Source organism: Cygnus olor, chromosome 6 (genome assembly GCF_009769625.2).
Source record: "Cygnus olor isolate bCygOlo1 chromosome 6, bCygOlo1.pri.v2, whole genome shotgun sequence".
In the NCBI taxonomy this organism is placed as follows: Eukaryota; Metazoa; Chordata; class Aves; order Anseriformes; family Anatidae; genus Cygnus; species Cygnus olor.
Window position 1 is genome coordinate 39,711,716 of NC_049174.1, and position 23,730 is coordinate 39,735,445.

Here is a 23,730-nt window from a genome sequence, read left to right on the forward strand (position 1 = left end):
TATAGCTTCAGATACTGTTGCAGAAAATAAATCCTAGCTTTATAAGTGAGCTTCCCATTGGACTGCCTGTCTTGCGCCTAGCTGCTAATGCCGTTTCTGACTCTCTCTGGAGTCTTTATCACAGGATTTTACATTCTGGCTTCATTACTGTCAGAAACTGCAGCTTCAAATCTTAGGACTGTTAAATAAGCAAAGTTGGAAGGCAAAACTGATCTGGATAGTTAATTTGTCATATATGCAATGTTACGGGATTCAGAGAATTTCCAGTTTTGTTGTTATTGGATGATTGTTACAAATTTTTAAAGGCAGTTTAAAAAACAAAGCTTTACAGAAGGTGGTCATGGTGTCAGAATGAAATATCCACTTGTTCCTTGATTTCTGAACCTATTGTGTAGTATCTGTCTACAGAGGATCTGAAAAATTTCCAGCATATGTGTAAGCAAATGGATCTGTCAAGTGAACAGCATGTTGTTTTCATGTTGTACTAACTTGCACATTTCCCACGTGATGTCCCTTAAAGCTGCTGCCTTAAACACCTAATATAGGGCAGCAGGTGGAACATAACTGGAGGGATTGACACAAAGGAGGACAGTCCATTTGTAGTGTTGACATATCTAAGCTGTGGGCATATCCCCCAGCCCAAGTGTCCTCTTTTTAATAATGCCTGCCAATCAAATGTATGCTAGGGCAAAGATCTTCCCTTCCTGTGCCAGGGAGGGATATTGCCCCAAGGTGTGCACTAATTGGCTACACATTGTGGGAAGTCTATTTGTTATTTCATGAACAGAATCCATCACATAAGATAAAAATAAAATGCAAGTGCAGTAGCATGCTCCATCTTTCCCCATGTCTGTAAGTACTGCCTCACCCAGGGGGTCTGGGTGTCTGTGTAGTGGCTATCCCCCTGGAATGAGGGGCACCCGCTTACAGAAAAAAAGACCTTGTTTAATAATTCTGAACACACAACATAGCTGACTTATTTCTCTTTGTTTTCCGTGTTCACTCAGCTGATATTAGGTGTTTGTGAAACTCAGCTGTCCCAGGTAATTCCAAGGGAAAAAGCTAGTGGGTTGCAAGCTTCTGGCCCTTGAGAGTGGCTGGGAGTTCCCTTGGATCTGTTAGTCAAGCATATTAGTGGGTGGTTTGTCTGCTGAAAGCGGTGAGTATTGGCAATTTCAGATGTTCAAATGTATATTGTTCTCTCTAGGCTTAAGGGTCAAAGCTGGACTGTGAGGAAAATGTCACAGTTAGCACAGTTAACCTTGCCTGTATATAAACGGCTGTAGGGCGTTTACACCTTGGAAATAAAAGGCACCATTGATTCAAATTTGTCCTGGTTTTCAGGTTGTTTATTCCAACTTATTTTTCTATGCACACACAGATAAAAATGCTGACATTTGGGAGAATGTTTCTGCAACAGCAATTGAGGCAATATAGATATATATCCTCTGATTATGTATGGCATATGCAGACATACAAGCAGTTCAGTCAACTCCTCGTATTGTGTGTTGTTTTTTGACAACACACAGCTCCTGCTGAGTAGGAGGAGGATGGGAACGTGTTGACATGACAGAACTGTTGTTGAATTTAACTCCTAAGCTGATAGATGAATATTGCACTTCTGTGTCTTGAATGGTAACCTGATCACTGGGGTATTTACTGAATTAATAAGCTGGTTTAGCTTAATGCTGTGCTGTAAGGGAATAAGTAGGAATGACACTAATTCAAGCAAAATCTCTTTCAGTAAACACACAGGTGTTCTTTCCTATTGAGTAACTATTAGCCTTAAGGAAGGCGGTTGAGCTTTCTGTGCAGTCTTGGTGGCTTGAGATGTTGAGGGCAAGTGCCTAGGTCTGACAGGGAGGCTTTTGGTTTAGATTTTAAAAAAAAAAAAAATCCCTTTCCAGAGAAAGGGAAACAGCTGGGGAAATCCCTGCAGATGGTAGTGCAGGGGTCTGAAGAAACTAGTCCCTTCTGAATGATTTTTCACACAGAGCAAAAATGTGTGTAGACTTCTAAATTTCTTTCAATGCTACCACTGTAAATGAAATTTATCTTAAACAATGCAGACAGCTCTCAAATTTGTGTACAGTGCACTCTCTAGTTCTCTAATGATCAGGAGCTCCTGAAAAGAAGAGTCGCATCACCTGAGGTGAAGTTGGACCCCTACATGAGACTTGAAGCACTCAGGCTGTGTACATCATTGTTTTGGCCTCCAATATTCAGATAGCTGAAAGATAGGAATGGCAAAGGTGATGCATTCTTGTAGATGCTGACAACATTGCCGCGTTCGTGCTTTGTGTGCCTTCATTGAGCCAAGTGGGCTTGTACTGGATGTGATGTGGGTATTATTTAGTGTGCTTGGTTTGGTTCAGGGGTTACTGGTACTTCTTTCTGTAGTCACCGAGGAAAAAGCACTGCTTTGCTCTGGAGTTGTAAGAGTGCTGTGTCTCCCTAGCGAAGCCCACCCAGCGATCCTTCTCTCCTCCTGGTGCGTGAGTGCATTGTTGGGCGGTCAGGAATTGCTTGTCACGGGGAGTCCAGTGCAGGGAGTGATAATATGATAATGCATCAGGGCTTGCTTTTGGGTTTTTAATTACTTCCATTTTCTTTTTTAATGAATATGGATGATAAATTCGGCTCTGTGAACCTACCTGGTGATTTGCATTAGCCAAATTAACAAGAATACTTGCTTATGGATTACTAGATCACTTTATAACTTCCTGATTGAATTCAGACTGCCAAACTACATTTCTTCTTGCTAAGAGTGTAATCAAAACCATTCAAGGAACTCTTGCCTGAGAAATTGTAGATATAAACAGCAATTGCTTATTTCAGTAAACATACTTGTTCACTGCCAAACTAATCACGTTATTGCAGATGGAATCCCTGTATGCAGCTTTTCTTCAGTCTCACATTTAATTGACAGCAAGATGAATCATATCTCTATCAATTCCTAGTGTGCTAATCACTTTGCTTATATTTCAGTTTCTGGTGTGCTGATTTCTATGCTCTTGCTGTACCAGTGGCTATTTGCTTGGGACTCCGGTCTGTCTTCTACTGTATTGGTTGTAGATAATGTGTTTAGTTTAACTATTTTTGTTCTTTTTTAAATGATGTCAGCACTTCTTGTACTCTGATTTTTTTCATGTATTCTCCTATTTTCCTGAAGTTAAGGTAATAGTTTGAAAATAGTCACCTGTTTTGCTGAAGAAGGCACATCTGGACATCTAGTGCAAAACTTCATTTTGAGCTGGGGATTTTCAATTTTCGTTTAAAGCTTATAAAGTGGAACATATGTAGATGAACTTGATCAGCCAAAACGCATGCAGAAATAAGCCGTGGATGCATCTGTCTTAAGCTTCCTTCTCAGCGCTATTATCTGTTAGTCGCAGGGTGATATGTAGGGAAAATAGGAAACTGGTATCAGTGGCTTGTGTATATTCCCTGCAATTATACAGCTCTAAAACGCGTGCTTAATGCAACAGCTTGCTGAGGAGAGCCATGGACAGTGGAGGAAGCCAAACAGCAGTGCTGGCTGTTACCCTGCCGATGCAGGCAGGAAGGCTGCAGCGTTGCAGTTACCAGCTATTCACGGGGAAAACACCTCCTGTGGCCCTCACCCTGCTTTGGGAGGGGAAGCCCACGGAGGAGGGAGCGAAGAGAAGTGCCAGGGTGCTCCCAGTGCCAGCTCCCGGGCGGGAGATGGCAGTGCCCAGGATTCACCGGGCTGCAGAGCAATGCAGAAGCTGAACTTCTGTGTAGCCCCAAGGCTTTGTACCTCGTTGGGTGGTCTCTGCCAGCTGCCACGGGTGTAGGTGTGCGGGAGTGAGGAGATGATGCCATGGGGAGGCTGATCAGGGTCCTCCTCCTCTTCATTTTGACTTAACCTCTCTGCTCTCGGTAAGGCCTTGAGCTCCTGGGGCCAGCAGCATGCGTGCCTCTCTCTGCGGCTGCAGCCGGGCCCTCGATGAGGAGACCTTCCGTTGCGGTGCCCTTGTGGCCCGCCGCTGGGTGGGGCCCGCAGAGCCGGGCCGGAGCTGCAGGCACCGCAGGCCCACACAGTGCCTCGGAGCAAGGGCAGCCCGTGGCTCGGGTGTGGGCACCGTCCGGCTGTCGGCTGTGGCTTGTCTGCCCGCACTTCTGTTGTGGCACCCAGAACCTGCATCTGCTCGCTTTGTTACAGCGGCACCTCCTGAGCCTGCGGCGCTGAGCGAGGCAGTGCGTGAACCCTCCTGGTGCGCTAACCGTGGGGTGGGTGGAGGGAAGCAGGGAGTCTGGCTTTGGTCCGTGTTATTAATTTGTTGCCTTTTGATCTACTCAATAGATGTTATTAGTTATAGCTTTTTTTGATTTCGAAGTACGCTGTCTTATTGATGTCCTAATCAACTAACTGAGAGCAGTACGTATGGAAAAACGAGTAGTAATGCCATAGCTTGTCATGATTCGGCAGATTCTGCTTCCTTGTTTTGAATCTCACCCTTTTCTCTTATTATATTATAGTAAGGAAACATATCTTCCTGAGATAAAGTTAAGCACTCTTGGTCTAGCCCAGTTTTCCTCATTGAGCTGTAACACATAGAATGGAAGTAGCTGTGGCTGCCCTGATTTGCATGAGCTGCTTGCACTCTAGTCAGTATAACACACGATTACGGGATGAATGTGATCATTAATTGTCTCTTGAATATGCACTTCCTTCAGACACGACTGCTGCTTACGGACTTTATTTTCCTGTTGTACAATAGTGATAAGTTTATAGGGACACTGAGAAATGATACTCTTCAATCATAATTGAACCCGAGTTTAGGCTTCATGTGCGTGGCTGAATTGGCTGTTAATTTACAGTGGATGTGTTGCAAGAATCACTTACCTTTAACTCACCGGGTCTGCTCACAGAGCTCTGTGACAACCAGCGAATTGCCTGCTAAAGAGGAGCTGCACCACTTGGCCAGATAGCTTCTGGAAACCCGCTCAGCTGCAGATAGGAACAGATGGCCGCAAGCGGCTGAGCTACCTTTTGTCAGTCAAGCTGTTTTACTATGGCAGGTGTATATTCCCTTTCCATTGCAAATGCCAGGGGAAGTGCTTGGAGTTATTAAAACCTGAAGGTGGCTTGTACGAGCAGATAGCTCTCCGTAACTACAGGGGAACTCAGATCAGCTGAGCAATGACTGAAACACCAAGGCAGGGCAAGCTGCATGTGGTGGTGTGTTTGTATGGTGGGACTGAGCGTGGGAGCAATTTCTGTAGGAATTGTAATTCACAGTTAACAGTGCAGTAAGCAATAAAATTATTTTATAACTGAGAAAGTCGTCTAGTTCAGCTTATTCAAGAAATGTTTGGAAATAAAAACTTAAATAAGGGAGCTTCCTTGCCAGTGTCAAATTAATGCTGGTTGTAAGTAGTGATTGGAAAGAGATTATTTGAACAGTAGATTGTTTTAGATAATAGTAAGAAAGTAGTATTTTTTGTCAAACGAATTTACTTTCTTGTGGAAAAGATGGATCCTTTGTGTATTCAATAAATAAATAGTGAAGAGAGAGTCACAGCCTAGCTGTGTGCAGAATGAGGGACAATAGTGAATGGGGAAAAATTGTAAGGAAAAGACCTGGAGCTGAAATCAGAGGAAGCACACATGACTTAAGATCTTGCATCCTATTTAACTGTTTGAATAACTGATGCCTGCCTGTAGCCTATTGTGTATACAATTACTGTGCTGTTACGTGAGACATTGCTGTGGGTTCATGTTTTATGAAATATGTGCTCAGTAATAAGGTTTGGTGATTTCCAGTGACTGCAAAGGTTTGCAGAATTCATCTTAAATCTATATTAACTGAAGAGAGCCTTTGGAAACAAGTTGAAGCTGTAACATTTAAACCACAGCCCATACTTGTGGACTAGGCAAGCGTGTCAGCCGTTCTCACCAGGGTCACTACACTGGGAGCAGGGGTGGCCTGCAGAAAATCAGCAGTGTGCTGGAGAGATTCCCAAACCACTTCAGTAGAATCTGAACTGCTCTGCAAACTGCCACACTGTTAACTTTTTGTAACTGTAAAGAAAAGTTTTACTTTAGCAGGCTGAAGGATATAATTTGCTTTGTTTAGAAGATTTTTAAAAAAGAATGTAGAAATAGTTTGTCAAATATAGTACACTAAAACACTGAAGAAACTATGTAGTCTTATGAACTTAATCAAATTTGAGCTTAGATTAATGCCACTATGCAAGCAATCAATTTTAAAATATAAAATGTACATCAATCTTTAAGTCCTTTGCTTGATGGATTTTATTGTCAGAGTTGAGAACCTGTGTATTTTTTAACTATTTCCTGTGCATCCTGTAACGTTTCACATAGCAGAAGTCTATTCCTAGTTATAACATAAGTAATAGCATTTGAATACAGCATTGTATTTACTTCATCTTACCCACTTCAGTGTGTGTTAGCCCTTACTGTTGTTAATACTATTTGTTCCATAATGTTTTAATACAGTATTGTCGTCATATCTAGGTTAGGTGACTTGGGATATTTGAGTTTTCCTTTGTTTATAAAAAGTGCTGTGATTTGTTGTTGCATTTGTATGTATGTGTACATGTATATTTTTGTATACACAATAAATACAGATCCTTATGTTTTGTTTTTAACCATTGTAGGGTACCTTTGTGAATGTCCAAGCTGCAGAAGCAGTGACTGTTCCAATAAAGCACGATTTTCCCACAAGAGAAGAGCAGATTTTGGCACTACAAACCACACGTGAATTTGATGTCCTTGTTATAGGTGGAGGAGCGACAGGATGTGGCTGTGCTTTAGATGCAGTCACCAGGGGTAAGACTTGAAAATAAATTGCATTTCATTCTTGGATTACATGGTTTATAACAAATTAATCAGATTGGCTTTCTCAAAATCACTTGAAGGTCGAGGACATGTCCTCTGAATGCCTGGTTATAAAACTTTCTGATCTCAGAAGTTGAAATGAACTCAAAGAAAAGTCATTATTTTTGTTTCAGCAGTCTTCACTGTCTAGATGTTTATGCAGTTCACGTTAACATAAGCCTTTTTGCTGGCCACTCCTGGAGGGACTTATCTTCTGTTGCTTCTTACTTAGCAGGTTTATCTGTAGTCACACTTGTGTCTGCAGCAAAGAGAAGACACTTGCACAGCACTTCTAGCAAGTACATTGAAAGGGGCAAGCATGAATTCTGGATGAGGCATAGTGGCTCTCAAGCTCATTTCTTGTAATGTGAGATAGCTACAGCTTCTGTTGCTTTATAGCTGGTTGTTATATTGCAGATTTAGAGAAGTCCGTCTGGATTTTCAATGAAGACACATCATTCAGTCTGCAGGTGCATGGAGTAGGTCTGTGCTCTGATTTTTTTCTCTTGTAGGAGATTAGCTGTGTAACTGGTTTAAGAAAGTACTCAAAGTGGCAGAATTGAATCTTAACCTTATGTGTAGCCTTAACTTAGGAAAAGCTTGAAGTAAAATGAGTTTAAGATCATGCTTTTTACCTGACTTCTGTGAGAGGCTGAGAATATGTAGTATCAAACATCTGTTGCCTGATGGAGGTGTGGCAGCTTCTGCAGCCTTTCAGTCCTGTGCGGAGTTCTAGTTATGGGGTGAAAATGTAGGACACCAACACCTGCTGTCATCCACCTTGCACGGTAACCGTAGCCAGCAGGTCCTAATCAAACTTGACTGCTCTCAGAGATGATTAGTAATTTTACAAGTTCAGTGAAAATAGAGCTTTAGATAAGGAAGTGAGAATGCACGGGTTGTCTTTCTGAAGGAGGCTGTAGCATCAAGTCCTGTTCTGTTAAAATGCTATATCGTATTTTTATTCAAAAAGCTGTGTAAAGACTTGTGAGAAAAGCTTATCTTGGAATATTGTCTATCCGTTGTTTTTTTAGTGGAATTGGCCAATGAAAGGGAATCAATCACTATTTTAGTGTCTGTGTGTCTTGACCTTGTTTCAGTTCTTGGAACTGAAGTGGGGAAAGAATACGGTACAAAAAGTAGTATATAGTCATAAAATTCTTCAGGTTCTTAACATGTAGTTATGTCAGAAGTAAGAGGCAACACCTGACTCCAGGAGTGTTATGTGGAGTCTGAATTAGAAAACACTTGTCCAGAAGGTGTGAGTGCTTTGAAATGGATTGAGCAGTGAGTAATGCATCATTGGGAGATGAATACAAATTTAGTTTATTACCAAGTTACCTTGAATAATACATGAAAAGGTATCTTTTAATTTCTGCCTTTGCTATATTGTGGTGGAAAATGCAGTTGTAAAGGTAAACAGAAAATATTATAGGTAATCTATATTTATCCTTTGACTAGATATTATGATCATATCAGTAGATTCTGAAGTGTGAAATATTCCTAGGCATTTGGTAATGAATTGTGCATTGTTGCTGTTCATTCATGGAACTTGCTCTTATTCTGTTTGCTTCACTTAACAACAAGTCTTGCTTTTCATGTGTTTGATATATCTTCACCAAATTATTTCTGATTATATCCATTAATCTTTGTTACATTTGACAAAAATAAATTACTCTGATCTTTGGAAGTTACCAGTAATAATTTAAGGACGTAGATTTTGGGAGACCAACAGATGTTAAAATCTACTTTCAACAACCAAAAATATGAAGCCGTCCTCAGAGACGGTGAAGGAGGGACCTGAGGGATAGCTTCTAATGCAGGTAGTGCTCTCCTCCCTGGGCATCACAGTTGTGTTGTTGCTGTTGGTTTCAGAAACAGTATCGCTGAATTTCCTTTTGCCTTGCCTGCATAGTTTTAGGATTCCTCTAGTGCTGGAGGGGGGTCTGTTATGCTAATTTCTATAGCAGATTGTCCTTCTACATATGTTTACATACGTTTTGTAAGTGAAAGATTGCCATGTTCTTGTCCTGTGGTGCTTTTCTTAGTTGGGTTTACTTATGCTGGATACTGGGAGTCAGTGACGGCTGTCCTGTAGCTGTGTGCCAGATACAGGCTGTTGCCTGTATCTTATCGTTAAAAAGCACCTGTTAATCACACATTTCCTTTCTCTTCCTTTCTTTTAACTTCCATCAAATAACCTAATGCCAGTCTCCTTCAAGACGAGGGTACCAGCACTTTCTTCATATGCAGGACGTACTGCAGACAGTACTGGGGTGTGTGGGGTCATAGCGACTGCTGTATGAAGCTGCGTGCCTTCACCCACAGAAAGCTTTTTCCCCAGTCCTTCAGTGTAACTGGGGACACAAACATGCAAACTCTGAGTGTGTGTTAGAACAAGCCTTATAATGCTCAATGTTCATGGTAAAGCACTGTGTGTTCTGGACTCGTATGAATGTTTCTGAGCCATGTGGTTATCCCTTTTTTGTGCTAGTAAAACTGTCAGCACCTGGCAGTGTCATGCATTTTGAGTATGTCTGAAATGCTTTGTACTGTCTAGTAACTAACATTTTGTGTATGTGCCCTTTGCCTATATAATGTGTAAAAGGAGGATGTCTGAATGAGCACTGTCGTAGTAAGTACATAGCAAGCTGCAGATAAACTTAGTTTTTCACTTTCCTACAGTTCCTAGCTCAGTTAATATACTACATATTTGTCTTAATTATAAAATTAATTTCATATATATGACAGAATATTATACATATGCATGCATGTTCTCCATATCTCTGGATCCAAATGTTTTAAAAAAAAATAAAGTGAAACAGCCTCTGAAGGTCCCCAGAACCAAGGTCTGGGTAGTGACACACATTGAACCACAGCTTCCATGGTTATAAGTTGCATGTTGATAATGTCTGTTTAATTTTGTTGGTAAAATGAATTTATGGCAAACTCATATTTGTGCAAACTCACAAGTAATGAGTAACAAGCTTCAGTATTAGAAGTAGGTGTTCATTTGCTTCCCCATAAAAATCAGGGGGGTTTGCTCTATCTTTAAACATCTGGGACTGTGATTGTGGATTACACCTGTAAAGCTGGTATACAGTTGGTTTTGAATGGAGTGATTGCCTATGGTGAAATGCTGAATATGGTCTTAAACCTGAAAGATTGGTCTGGCTTGGATGCAGCAAAGCTACGGAACACAGCATGTTTTATCTTAGCCCTATGGCTGATGATGGTCTCATTAGAAGTGGTTGCAAGTTTTCAACTTGCAATATACATAGTGTCTGGTGTTCTGGTACATTTACGTAGTCTTGCGTTACACCTTAAATATCGTCTATGTTAAGGAAAACCTCCCTCTTTTTTGTCTGTTAAACAAATAAGGTTGCATTGGAGCCCTGCCACTGCCATTGAAGTTCACCATGCTTTTCCTTTCAAGTCTTCCTCCAATCCGTAATCACTTATTTCAGTAGAATAGCATTAAGATTTGGTTGGTTTTGGGTGCTACAGCTTTCTTGAGTAAACTGCTTGGGGAGCAAAATAATGTCTGTGCCAGGATTCACAGTGGTATTGTGGGGATGACTTGAAAGCGTTGATCCAGTGGGCTCTTCCTTGGGCGTGAGCACATCAGTGCCAGGAGAGCCCATCACAGGGCACCTCTTAAGCAAACCTGAAGAAAGAAGACAAAGATGCCAGTTGTCTGCCTGGCTGGTATGCTGTTGAAATTATTAGTATGATAGATTTAGAGCTCTCTGCTGCAAAGAGTTAAGAGTATTCATGAAAATATTCTGTTCCTGCCATGAATACAAACTATAATTTGCTTGAGGGAGCATGGCCCCTATAATGTACTGTAATGCCTTTCTATTGTGAAATATCCAGGTTTTAATGTGCTTCTGTTTAAGTTCTGTTTTGACTTTTCCCTTAGGAAGAAGGCTAAAATTTTTCATTACAATATAGACAGTGCACTACACTTTGAATACAAATTTATCCATGTACAGAGTAATTTTTCTTGTGATTGTCTCTACCCTAGAGAAGTGTCTTTAATGAATTACATACAAATTGTGTAATTTAAGAAGTTAATTTGGTTTTCTGGTAACACAGGACTAAAAACAGCCCTTCTAGAAAGAGATGATTTCTCATCAGGGACCAGCAGCAGGAGTACTAAATTGATCCATGGTGGAGTGAGATATCTTCAGAAGGCCATCATGAAGTTGGATTTTGAGCAGGTAATTGTTTATGCTGGTTGTTAAGCAAAAATTGCTAGTAGACACTTCCCCTATCCCAATCATATCCAACTTCTCTTTATTTTTTAATACTTGACTGAGTATAGTGGCTGTGCAGTACAAAATAGGAAAATGTATTCTCCAGTTGAACTTCCCAGAACAGGGAAACTGGTGCAGCCATCTCTGCATAAATTCGCTTACACGCAATCTAATAGGTGTACCTTTTAGACTGTGTGTGTATATATTGGGAAGGGAGGGCAGAAACAGGGTTGGCTTGAGAATAAAAAAGAGGTTCTTCCCTGTTTGGATAGGAATTTGCGTAGTGGGGGAGAGGGGGATTGTCTTGATTTTTAAAAATGGATAAAGAAAATATGGTAAATACGCAATTATATGTTAATGCACATGTGTTTTTGTGTTGCCTTAGTCTGATGGAAGCACGATGTTCTTGTTTTTAGAAATGGATTTGTCGTCTTATTGAAACCTCTCTAACTTAAAATACATTTTAATGGTCATAATACCATTAGATAGAAAAGGTGACTAATTGGGGTAAAAAAAAAAAAGCATACAGTTATCTAGCTATAGAAATCAGCATTTCTTTTTCTCCCGAAGAACAACTTTATATTGATTGATGCGCATTGATTTGGAGAGGAACACTTCTGCATTTGCAACTCAGAGTTAGTACAGGATTTAATCGTGGGAATCGGCACAGAAGCAATACCTTGGGATGTTTTCTAAACCTCCTTAATGGCTTCCTGCTCATAGTTAGCAGTAACACAGCTTATTGGCCTTTGTGTTCAAATGAAAAATTGTTCAACTGATGTGTCAAGATACCAGAATGACAGTACTCAACTTGTTTGGAAAAATATTTTTATTAATTTTTGAAATTTTCAGCAAATGGTAGTGTGTTCCTGAAAGAACTGTAAAAATTATGTTAGGTATTTGCATTGGTAAGCAGTTTTTCATTAAATGTTGCATGTTGAGACAAAACTGGGTAACTTAAAATTCACATACGCTCTTTTACAGTACAGGATGGTGAAAGAAGCACTTCAGGAGCGTGCAAATCTGCTTGAAATTGCTCCTCACCTATCAGCTCCTTTGCCTATAATGCTACCTGTTTACAAGTAAGTTCTGCTATTGTACTGCTCCTTTACTATTTCTTCTGACAAGCAAGGTATTTCCCTAGAGAAATTTACCTAGAGGAGTTTACAGATGTCTCTTTCCAAGCGTGTCTTTAAACCTGTCACAAATCTTGTCCTCCAGGAGGTGAGATGTTGCCGTATTGCAGTAGAGGAAATTCTCTTATGGCACCAATCTGCTATCACTGCTGCCCAGTAGCACCACTTGGACTTCTGCTCTGTGGTGCATTTTTACTGTTACAATAGGTGTGAAGGAGAGGAGTTCACAGCTGGCGTGAACTCATAATTCCCAGACTATTACTTACTGTTCTTTCCAGTACATCCTTGTCTTCAATGCATGCTATAGCATAGTTTTCTTTACAAGGTACTGTGTAGTCCTAACAACCGCCAGTGTCAGTGCAGTAAGCCGGTACACTGGCCTTCTGCTGTATGTGACAATTTCTTGTTAAGAGAACAATTTCATCATCTTATGAGAGACTAAGTGATTTGTGTTAGGTGTTTTTGTATCTGTAAGGACAGTTATTCAGTAGAACAGGCTACTTATAAAAGTGAGTTTTTGATTAATCTTAATGTATAGCCTTATTCCTGTCTTAGGGGGCTTGTAATAGGGGGAGCTCATGTAGGTCTGCAGTGGACTGTGTTTAGTTGATCTTGTCTGTGGAGGAGGTGTTACTGAGATGTGCATTTCAGGAATGCTTTCATCTTTTGCCAAAAGTTTGGTTCTTCCTTCAAGACACAGCTTTATTTTTTCATTTTACACTGAAGTAGAAAAACAATTTATGATCTTAATTCTAAAATAAATACAGTCTTGAATGTACTTGACTTACTGTAGTGAGCAGATTAGTTGAAAATAAAGTGAACAATACATCATAACTTTTTGCGCTATATTTTGATATTGTGAATTTGTATGATAGTACAAAACTAAAACTAGTGTAATATAGCATACTGTGTTACTCAACGTGTTCTATATTAAAACAATAAGTGCATGCATGCATTTTTTTATTTCACTTCATTAGAACTTTTTTCCCTGCAGATGGTGGCAATTGCCGTACTACTGGGTTGGAATAAAACTGTATGACCTCGTGGCAGGAAGTCAGTGTCTGAAAAGCAGTTATGTCCTTAGCAAGTCAAGAGCCTTGGAGCTCTTTCCAATGCTACGCAAAGATAAGCTTGTTGGAGCTATTGTCTACTATGACGGTACGTTCCCTTCCAGTGCTTTCGTTATTACTTCGAGCTGTATTGGGGTGGGGAGAGTGGGGGGGTTGGTGGGATGACACCCATATGCAACTACATATCAGGTATGCTGATTCTGCAAAGGGAAGAACAACAACTTGAAGGATTCAATTTGCGTCTGAATTTGTCTGTCAAATGGATGCTTACATTGCTCACCACCATAACTTATGGGGTGTACAAGAGAATATACCTGTTTTCTTAGCTAGTGGGTATAGTGATATGTGAAAGCCTCCTAGTGTTCTAGTGATTCCCTACAACTATCCAGCTGTGTATGACTTTTCTGTGTTGGAGAGGCCAGGTTCTTTCTGCTGCAAATATTCTATGCATGTGGTACTTGATTCTTCAGCCTGTTTTGTCTAATTCTTATTATTCTGACTATTCTTAGTCAGTTAATAGCTATATATTGTTAGGTTTCAGAATCCTGTGTTTACTTTGGGCTTTGCCTTGTTTTTAAATAAAGTTATGACCCTAGTATGAAGCATGCTATGTAGAACACTACTTGCAAGTGTTTGGGTTGAACTCTTTTCAGACAGAACACTTACTCTGAGGGATTGTCTGTCAGGCAAGTGTGGTCATTCCAATAATGCTAAATGGTTTACTGTTGTATACTTCTGGTTTGAAAATAATTTAAAACCAGATTTAGATGATCTGGCTCCCAGTTGTGGTTCTTACACAGGGTTGGATGAGGTCTGGATGAATTATTTTTTTTGTACTGCCAATAAATCTCTCTGGTCTGCAAAGAGCTTTCATTGTAGTTCTAATCAAATAGTAGAGACTTGAACAGAAACCGTTTGAGTCTTATAGCAACCCCTTCAAGTGAAAAGATCATAAAATCATGAGAGGAAAAATGCTTCCAGCTTGAGTTAAGACTGATACAATAGATTAAGGTATGTTTGTGTATAGCATCTACACAAAATCAGTGTCTGAGAGAGAACATAAATGCTTTCTGCAAGTCTTACAATGTTCATTGAGAATAGAATGGTGATTTAATAGAACTTAATATTGCGGTTGTCTTGAAACAGCAGTTTTCATGTTCAGAAGTGTTCACGCTTACTCACATCCCCAAGTTTTGAAGGATTGTAATTCATCTTTGTAATGCAAGAACAGATGAGCCTTTTTGTCTTGTTTGGTGAAACAAGTCTCTAGTGGTAAGTCTGTAGGAAAGTTTTGTTGCAACAGGTGCCTCAGTGGATCTTCTGAGAAGAGTGTCTTAACCCCATCTCTGTCCCTTCAGAATCTACAGATATACAAGACAGTCTGTAAACAAAATTGGTAAGGGATTAGTTCGCTTCCTCGACAAATAGCTACCTAGAAATTTTGCTTGTCTAGGATATTAGTTTGTCTGTTTATGCACAGCTGTCTTGAGAGTTATCCATATTGCAGTGTCTCAGTACATTGTAATGTTATGCTAGTTTTATCCCCAAACAGCCAGAACATCAGTATTCTTAAATACTGAATTTTGTAGAGGAAAAACAAAATGATGAAAAGCACTGCTCAAGTTGGAGTACCAGGGTATACTGTTGTAACTTTCTTGATGCGATGCACTTGATTATATTAACATATCTGGCAGGTAGAGTATTTTGCGTCAGGCTTGTATGCTGTTTCGTAGTGTGTTTTCATTGGCATTGGATTTCTATTCCCCTTTCTCCAGTTCTCTTGCACTTACTTCCCAAAAAAAAAAAAAAATTTGGTAAAACTTCCTTGATAATATCAAAAAGTCAAATGTGTTGAGGATAATAGGGCAAAAAAGACAAATTCCTCCAAAGAATAAATAGCTTAAAACACTGACTTACTTCAGTAGTGGAACAGTTCTTAGCTTTTACCTGCACATGTAGTTTTTGACCTTTTAGAAGCCAGAAGGGTCTTCACACAATTGATTTTAAAGGTAGTATTTTTCCCTTTTTTAGAACTACATTTATACTATTCATCAGTTTATCAATAAGGGCTTTTCTACTAGGAAGAAGTAGGAGGGATTCTTGAAACACACTGGGCTTGGGTAGTATTTGTGTGGCTTCTGACAAACATGCATGTTGGTAATTGTAAGCTATATCATACAGAGATCAGCGGAGTAAAAACAGACCTGGATGCTTGTATAGGTTCTTATTTGGGAGGGAGTAGGTGAGATTAAAAGGATAGGCTTGCCTTCTTTAGGGTGAAGTACAAATTATCTTCTTTATCTTTAAGACACAGAGTAAATAACAAATCATGTTTTTAAAATAACCTCTAGTGGGGTTATGCGGTACTTCAACTGTGCCAAACTGAAGAAACGAAAACTTTTGTGTACTGTAAGAAGAGCTGCTGTAAGTACCGTGCATAGAAGTAATTCAGATTTAGTTTTTCATTATCATAAGCTATTCCTTCCCTTAGACTGTTAAGGGATCCCAGGAGTATGTAAGAACAATGAAGTGGTTCTCTTAACTGTAATTACACTTCTCATAAGAGCATTAGAACTTAGGAATTTATAATCTATTGAAGTTTTTTCTGATTAAATAGATGGTTTGGATATATCATAGATATTTACTACTTCAGCATTCTAAGGATATACATTTACAAGATAACCTTAAAGTTGATCTTCAAGTTTGTTGGATGAATAATTGTTTTAAACAGTGTTGCAATAAATCTAAAAATTCATCACTAAGATACCATGTGGTCTTTTAGTGGAAAACATCTGTGCAGCAATACAATGCAAGAGTCATTCAGACCGGGATGTCTCTGGTTTTCTTGCATTCCCAGGCAATAGGAAACAAACCCACATTCTGCGTATTTAAAACAAAGTATAAAATAGAAGGAGAAGGAAAAAAAAGGGGGAGCAATGGAAATGTGCAAATAGTGAAGGGCACTTCATGAAGCATGAGGATTGTGTAATCGCTGTTTATTCATGCAAGTTCAATAAAGACAGGTATCTGATAAGCTCTTAACAATTGCCCTTCAGTGGAACAGCTGCAACGCTAGCAAGACTTTCAGACTAATGTGGTGAGAGATCTCAAAAACAGACTTCAAGTTTTGCTGCCAGTGGAAACAACTTGTTTATGCTAGTATAACTGGCCTTATTTTGCTTTCGTTATCTGTAGTTGCCCAGAGTCTTATTACTTTATATATTTTTTTCTCTAGAATTTAGAGAATTACTGCTTTGCAGTTTAAAAACAGAACAAAATGCGTAGCTCCTCAAAACCTCATTGTGTAGAAGTTTCTGAAAGGCTGAGGTATCATACTTCTGAGTTTGTGATGCAACTTTGAGGCTGCGTGTTGTCCAGAATAAGAACTTTCTGACTGTTGTATACATTTATAACATGCCGCATTCCAGGATGAAATTTTGTATACAGATGTACGCTGTAGTATTTCCTCCATAGGTCAGTCTATGGTCTGCAGTGTAGATGGGCTCACATTGGATTATAACATGTTAGCTGATTTATCTTGAACAATTAACCTGTGTTCTGTTAACAGTGGATCTGCTTTAAGTCATGTGTCAGCAAGCACATTAAATTGTAAATTTCTGATTTGAATTTTAACAATACACTTTCATACTCTAAATCCAAAGGAATGGAGGACAAAAGGAGTAGGATTTGAACTTAAAGTGGAGAAGGGGAAGATGAGGTTGAATTACACTCCTTTTTAGTTCTTTTACCAGAAATAGTCATAAACTAGAGCATTAAGTAATAGCAAAAAAAAATCAGAACATTTGAATCTTAGAATAGGTCATCTTTCTTTTCTGTCCATCCTTTCCCTGTCTTTGCCATGTAATGAGTAGATAAACTAGTCTTTTAAGAACAGTGTCTTAGCTGTTGTAGAAATGCAACTTACTTATTTTTTTGTTTTTCTCTATTCCTGTCTCTCTCATACTTCTATTTTTTTTGTAGTTCTAAATAATTTCTACTAGCAGAATCTCACTGTTGGGCATGTTGATTGCTGCCACCGCCACCAAAGGGAAGAATTTAAAATGCTCATTATGTAGGTTACTTTTCAACTGGATAAAACCACCTGTCCAGCAATATACATATCGGTTGCAATGTTCTTTTGTCAAAGGAAAGATCAGAAATGCTCTTTGTTTTGTTTTGTAATTGTTGATTACACTAGTGGCATGTCAAATGATCCATTATTCATGGAAATCTTGTGTTCTGAAACATTGCTGTGGTCATCTTAATTACATTTTAAAAATTGTTTTTACAGGAAAAAAAAAAAGATGGTGCATTATAAATGTTGGAAGTACCAGCAATAGCAAATCAGACTTTACCAGAGGCTATTCTTGCTCTGTCTCAGCATCAGGAAACTAAAGCATATGTTGGATGTTAGCCTGGGTGTACACAATGTGTCCTATTTATTCAAGGTTTTCTTTGAAGCCACAACTTACAAGTTTGTTTCTTAGGGGTACATGTCAGACTTAATTTAGCATTTGTTGGTATTAGGATACTCCTGAATAGCAAAAAGGCAACATTTTGGGGGAAGAATGTGGCTGCTATCTGAGCAGTGATCTGTCAGTTTCATTTATGTAGCTCAAGGAAAATTGGAAAAGCAGCACTATGCAGAACGGGGCTGAGATTTCAAGATCATACGCAGAATTATTTTAAAGCATTTTAAATGGAAGAATTAATCTCCATTTAAATCATACATAGTTCATTATGTTAAAAACTAGGGAATACATTAAAGTAGAAATGCAACTGTCCAGAATATTTAAAGTGTTCAGATATTCTAAGTGGCACATCTTCTATCTTTAGGTGCTTGCAGACTTTTTTGTTTACATATTTTGTCTTTCAAGATGAGCCTTTAGGTATGTAAAGAAAATTTGTGCTCTTGAGTCAGTCATGAATTTAAGATTTCAGGGTTTCATTGACTCTGCTCTTTGAATTTGCTGTTACTTTCTGAAAACAGGAATTAGCATATACTACTTCTGTCACTGTTTGGCCACATCAAGGTATTTGATTGCTTAATGTCTTGTTTTACGAATTTCCAGTATACTTACTGGAATGTAAGTAGCTGTTCTTTGTATTCATGCATTCTCGGTGCTTATTCTCTCCTGAAATATTTTAATATGAAGGTTATTTAAAGATAGAAAAGAGAAGCTCTGGCAGAGGATTTAGCTTTCCTTGTTTACAGCAAACCCCATGAGAAATCCTTCCCAGGCACACATCTGTGCACGCACACACATACACACACGGACACAAAAATCAATGCAAAAGAGTAGAGCATTCATTAAACTGTCAAAAATGGAATAAATGCTTTTTTTTTATTTAGGATCTTGTAGCTATTTTCCTAGTATTTGTGTGTCCTGAATTATGAAATGTTATAGCTTTATAATTCATATTTGACAAATTAAAATTTTGAGAATGTTATGAGCTGTAATAGGGGTATTACCGTATTATAGATGCAGACAACTCCATGACTTTTTTTCCTTCCCTGGATACAAAAACTCTCTGACAGTTTGTCACTAAAAAGATTTTTCTGTAGGTGAAATACACCACTAACCATATTTCTTGGTATTTCAAAATTGAAACTAGATGAATGAGAGAAGCCTTGCAGGCACACTAACTGTAGGTACAACCTGGAAAAGACTCTGTATTCTCCGTATCCAGTTATTTTCAAATACATTTTGTCCCATGTTATATATAATAGAGTTGTATGCGAAATCCTGAAGAAAATCAGCAGCCTGCTATGAGAAAGCTTGTAAAGCTAATACTGGCTGCCTCTAGTGGAATACAAGCAAAATGAAATGCAAGTCTTTGGCTGAACCTATAGAAGCAATGGTATTTTTCTTTACTGACGTTAGTATAAATATTAGTGGGGAAGGTAATCTGTCATAAATAGTACTTCTGAATTCTCTGATAAAATCAGCTGGGTCTGTTTACTTGCCTTGCATCTCCATGCAAGGTGACTTGAATCATGTAATGCTTTATCCATCAGAGCCTGTTCTGTCGTTTTCAAAAGGAATAAAATCAATAGCTTAAAATGGCTCACATCTTTAACCCAGTTTTCCTCTGTCAAAATGTACAGCTGTACCTACAGGAGCGGTATTTTGCTCACAACAAAAGGCTGAGCATTCCAGAGCACTTTTTTTTTTCCAGAGGCGTCGTTCCCAAAAGCATGCAGATGATAACTGCATCTCCTGCTGTACCTGTAACAATTTAATTGTGTAAGTCAGCCCAGTCAAGCATCCCCAGCTCATGACTGGGAGACATGAAATTCATTGTCATTATTGTCCCTGTCATTTTGGATCATTATATCCCGCTGCAGAATTTTCCTCACTCCAGTGCTTTCTTACCTCCAGGAACCAGGGATTATGGCTGAGGTTGGGGTGGGGGCAGGACTGTGAACTACATTTACCTCAGGGGAGCCACAGATTAAATTGGCTTTGCTCTCTGACTTGCTGGATTCATCTGTTTGTACGCTGTGGGTTTAAGGTTGGAAATGATGAATATTCTAGTGAATTCTATGCCTCTTTCTTTTTTTTAATACTCATATAAGCAAAGGATGATTTTTGTGTCCCTTAAGAAGTGAACGGGGAATAATTCTTCAGATCATCTTACCTAAAAGATTTAAGATTATTCCTGAGCAAAATGACATTATTTGCACATTGTGCCACAAACACCTTAGTATTCCCCAGTGTGCTGTGGCTTTTAGAGGGAGGACTCCGTCGAAGCATGTAACTCTGCTGTAATTTGTGTGCGTTTTATGTGAACTTAATAGTAGGTCGTTAGTTAATATGTACTCTGTTCCATATTGTAGCTAGGATTATATGTATGTTGAGGGAAAATCGATGGTGTGGTTCCCATGATGCTGCACCTCGTATGAGACGTTCCATGTGTGGATGTGTTTCCGTCCCGCTGAGGAGAAGGAGCCGGCCCAGGCTCGTGGGGGGCAGGGGGCCTGCTCTTGCCCTTGCTTGGAGGGGCATGAGGCTGCAAGCGAGCTGTCTGCACGTGGGACAGCGCGCCGTTCAGCGCTCCTCATCCTCGTGCTGGTGGCAGCTTGTGTAGGCCAAAGGCACCTGAGCCTGTGGAGGCAGTGGGGTGGCCATAGGTGCCCCATGCCTCACGGCCACCCTGCATATGTCAGCCCAGCCCCATGGCACACTGCAGGCCCTGTCCCCACAGTTTGGGGGTCTTCTCAACTTCCCGTTCCTGTGGAAGGTTTCTCTTGGGTCATGCAGCAGTGGTGGTTGTCTGTCCTATGAAAACAGCATGTGCGTAGCTAGCTAATTAGTCCGGAGTTGGTTCATGCCTAAAAAATAGCAGCTGTGGTGAGCAAAGTAGAAGTTGCCTCTAATTTAAGCTTGCCTCCAACCTAAGCTGTTACCTCGTGCAGTGCAAGCCTTAGCTGGGTCTCGCACCGTGTCAACAGGCAACACGCTGTGCTGGCATCTTGGCGTTTCTGCCCAGCATGGTGTGGCCACAGCAGACCTGCCCTGACGGTTGATCACTGTGACACTTCAGCACGGTTTCCACAAACTGACAGTGACAATGTTTAGTTTCATTTTAACACTGTGCTTTTACTTACACTGACACCGCAATGTGATTGTAGTGACAGGTTGAAGGCTGATACAAAAGAAGTGGGAAAGAACATAGTCATAAAGCAGTAGCACAACAATTTCAAATTTTCTCTTGCCTAGTATGCCTAGATACCGTGCCTTGTTTTTGTATGCTGATACCTTAGTTTCAATTCAAGTTTTAGCTTCTGTACCATACCATGATAGTACAGTTGAATAGATGAATGTTCTCAGGGTGGTGTTGTGTGATTTTTATTTTTAAAGCTTTTTTGGCCCTTCTGTTTTTATGTATTCCATTGTTTATATCTGTACGTAAGTTGGAATGTCTTGTACTTTAATTTCCTAACCTTCACTGTGATCCTGTTTTGTTTTTATCCATATATACAATTTTCTAGGTTATAGCTTTCTTTGTTCCTTTAATTTTGCCTTATGAAAATCTTGAATTTTATTTCTCTAAGCTTGTCTTGTAAAATAATGCTTATAGCCCACCTTGGGTGGTCTTTGTGTGTTCTCAGGCTGTGTGTTAAGGTTTAGTAAAGGTAGCCTTCATTAATGAATGGGCATTCTGTCTCCATGCCTCTGAGGAGTGGAACCCAGAAGTTGGATGCTAATAGTTCCTTCTATTCCTCCATCACTCATAGGATTGGGGAATTTTATTTTGTTGTGGTTTAAGTTGGTGCTAAATGGAGCACCATTTAAAACTTACTTAAATAACTGTTACTGTAGTATTTAAAAACTTGATACAAATCTGAATTTGAATCTATTTGAATAAATTTACCTGTGCAAATGCCAAACTCAGGGCATTCCGTTCTATTACTGCTGCTGTGGAGTTAGAGCTGACAAATGTATGCATCTTTGGATAGATATTCAATAATTAAAATAATGTCATATATCTTTTTTTCCTCCAGTGCAAAATACATAGCTAGACGTGTATCATCTTTCTTACTTGGTTAGGACATATTTCAGCAGCATGGATAACTAAGTGGAAAGCAGAATACAAATTATACATGATTTGTGTAAGAAGTATTAGCAGTCTGGCATGATATTGCTGTGTTAGATGTGGGTGTTGATGGAACTGATTTAACTGAGTCAGAATGCTCTTCCCTCTGAAGCAGTCCAAGAACAAATGCATGTATGCTATGTATCCTAGAAAGTCTGTTAGTTTTTGATAAATGTTTGACCTGGCTTAAGTTTCATGTGGTTCAGAGTTGAGAAATAGTTTGGATCTGAGGACATTTTTAATTACTTGACTCATGAGTCAAATTTGATGTTAACATATCAACTTATTCTACGTAGTTTTGGTGAAAAGAACTTACTGTGTTCTTTCTGAAAGAAGTCTGGAACAATCTTTGAGTCATTCCAGCTGATTCATAATACCTAAACTTGGAAATTACTGGTTTCAGTATCTACAACAGATGTTGAGTTCCTGTTTCAATGCTTGTAATAAAACTGTTCATGTAATTAAGCACTTTCTATTTAAAAATTGGTGGATGCAAGCAGCCCTGATATCTTAGTTATGTACATTGATCTATAATTATAAATCAGCCTTACGTTTAGTAAGGTTTTGGTAAGGTTTGTATATATTAAAAAAAAAAAGAAACACTTTTATGCACATAAAACATGTTATTTGATTTCATGCACTGTTTTTCTTTCCTATATGAATGCAGTTATCTCATGCAATGTTGATGTAGGAGTATAATGTATAGGAACATAAGTATACTTTTCGAATGGCTTTTAGAACATCAGTGCTTTGAGGGACAATGGACATTAATGTTTTGATGATCCAGCAATATCCCATCTTGATATAGATGATGGTTTTTTGGGTATGTTCCAAATCTAGGGGGCTACCTTGTGAGTTGCAGGCTAAGTATTTTGGTCAAATAAGTAGAGCTCAGTGATAACAGTAGGGGAGTAACATGCAAGCATTTAGCTTGCTATTATCCCAGAAGGTTTTTAAAAACAGAAAACAAACAATATCTTTATGGGGAGATACAAAGTTGTGGCTATGCTGTGGTCTTAGTTCTCTCATGCAAATACTTCTTTTAAAGTCTTTCTTCCTTTCTAAAGAAGCCTGGTAGGTGCTTCTATGGGAAGATGTGTCCTCTTGAGAAAGTTCATCGAGATTGTCATGTAACTTCTTGCATGGCTAATTTCCAACTCTACATTAAGCTTGATATCCACAGCAATAACTAGATATGCCTAAATAGAAAAGACTAAATTGAGAAAAGGTGAGAAGGCTTTCATGTCCCTTGCAGGGACTAGCCTGTTCCTTAAACCAAGAAGTTTGGTTTCTACTGCAACAGCATAGTTGCAGTATGTCTTTTCGCAAAACGTGTTTGGGGCAGTTGTTGCAATGTCTGTGTGCATTGTTACATCAGTAATTGTCATGCAGCAGCTGTATTCAATAACAAAGTGTTGGTTCTTAGCCTGAAAAAAGTTAGTATGAATAAAATGTTACTGGTAGGATTAATAGAGGTTCTAGCTTCTCAGTCACTGGCTACTGAGTGTTTATTTTCAACTGAACAGAGTTGCAGAGGAGAGAGCAGGAGCTGATATAAAAGTGATAGGTGTCAGAGTGACACAGTACAGAATATACCAGAACTACCGGAATGCCTTATTAATATGGTGGTTTTCACACAATACGACTGAATCAGCCACAGACAAATTTCTACAGTCTGTGGGCTTTGTTACCACTACTGGCTGTGGTTCAGCATTGATAAAAATAAAATTGAATGTACACTGTGTGCACTCTGTAGGAGGATTCCTTCAGTGCCAACGGAAGCATTGTCTGTTCTT

General features: G+C 39.2%; 1 protein-coding gene across 1 annotated transcript in view; it reads left to right on the forward strand.

Moving 5' to 3' along the window:
- The window catches only part of GPD2 (glycerol-3-phosphate dehydrogenase 2), a 56,469-nt gene that overhangs the window by 13,486 nt on the left and 19,253 nt on the right, over positions 1-23,730 (forward strand). The window contains 4 exon segments of the mRNA XM_040562547.1: positions 6,649-6,820; positions 10,967-11,091; positions 12,112-12,209; positions 13,258-13,421. Of these exon segments, the coding sequence (XP_040418481.1) occupies positions 6,649-6,820; positions 10,967-11,091; positions 12,112-12,209; positions 13,258-13,421 (559 nt within the window).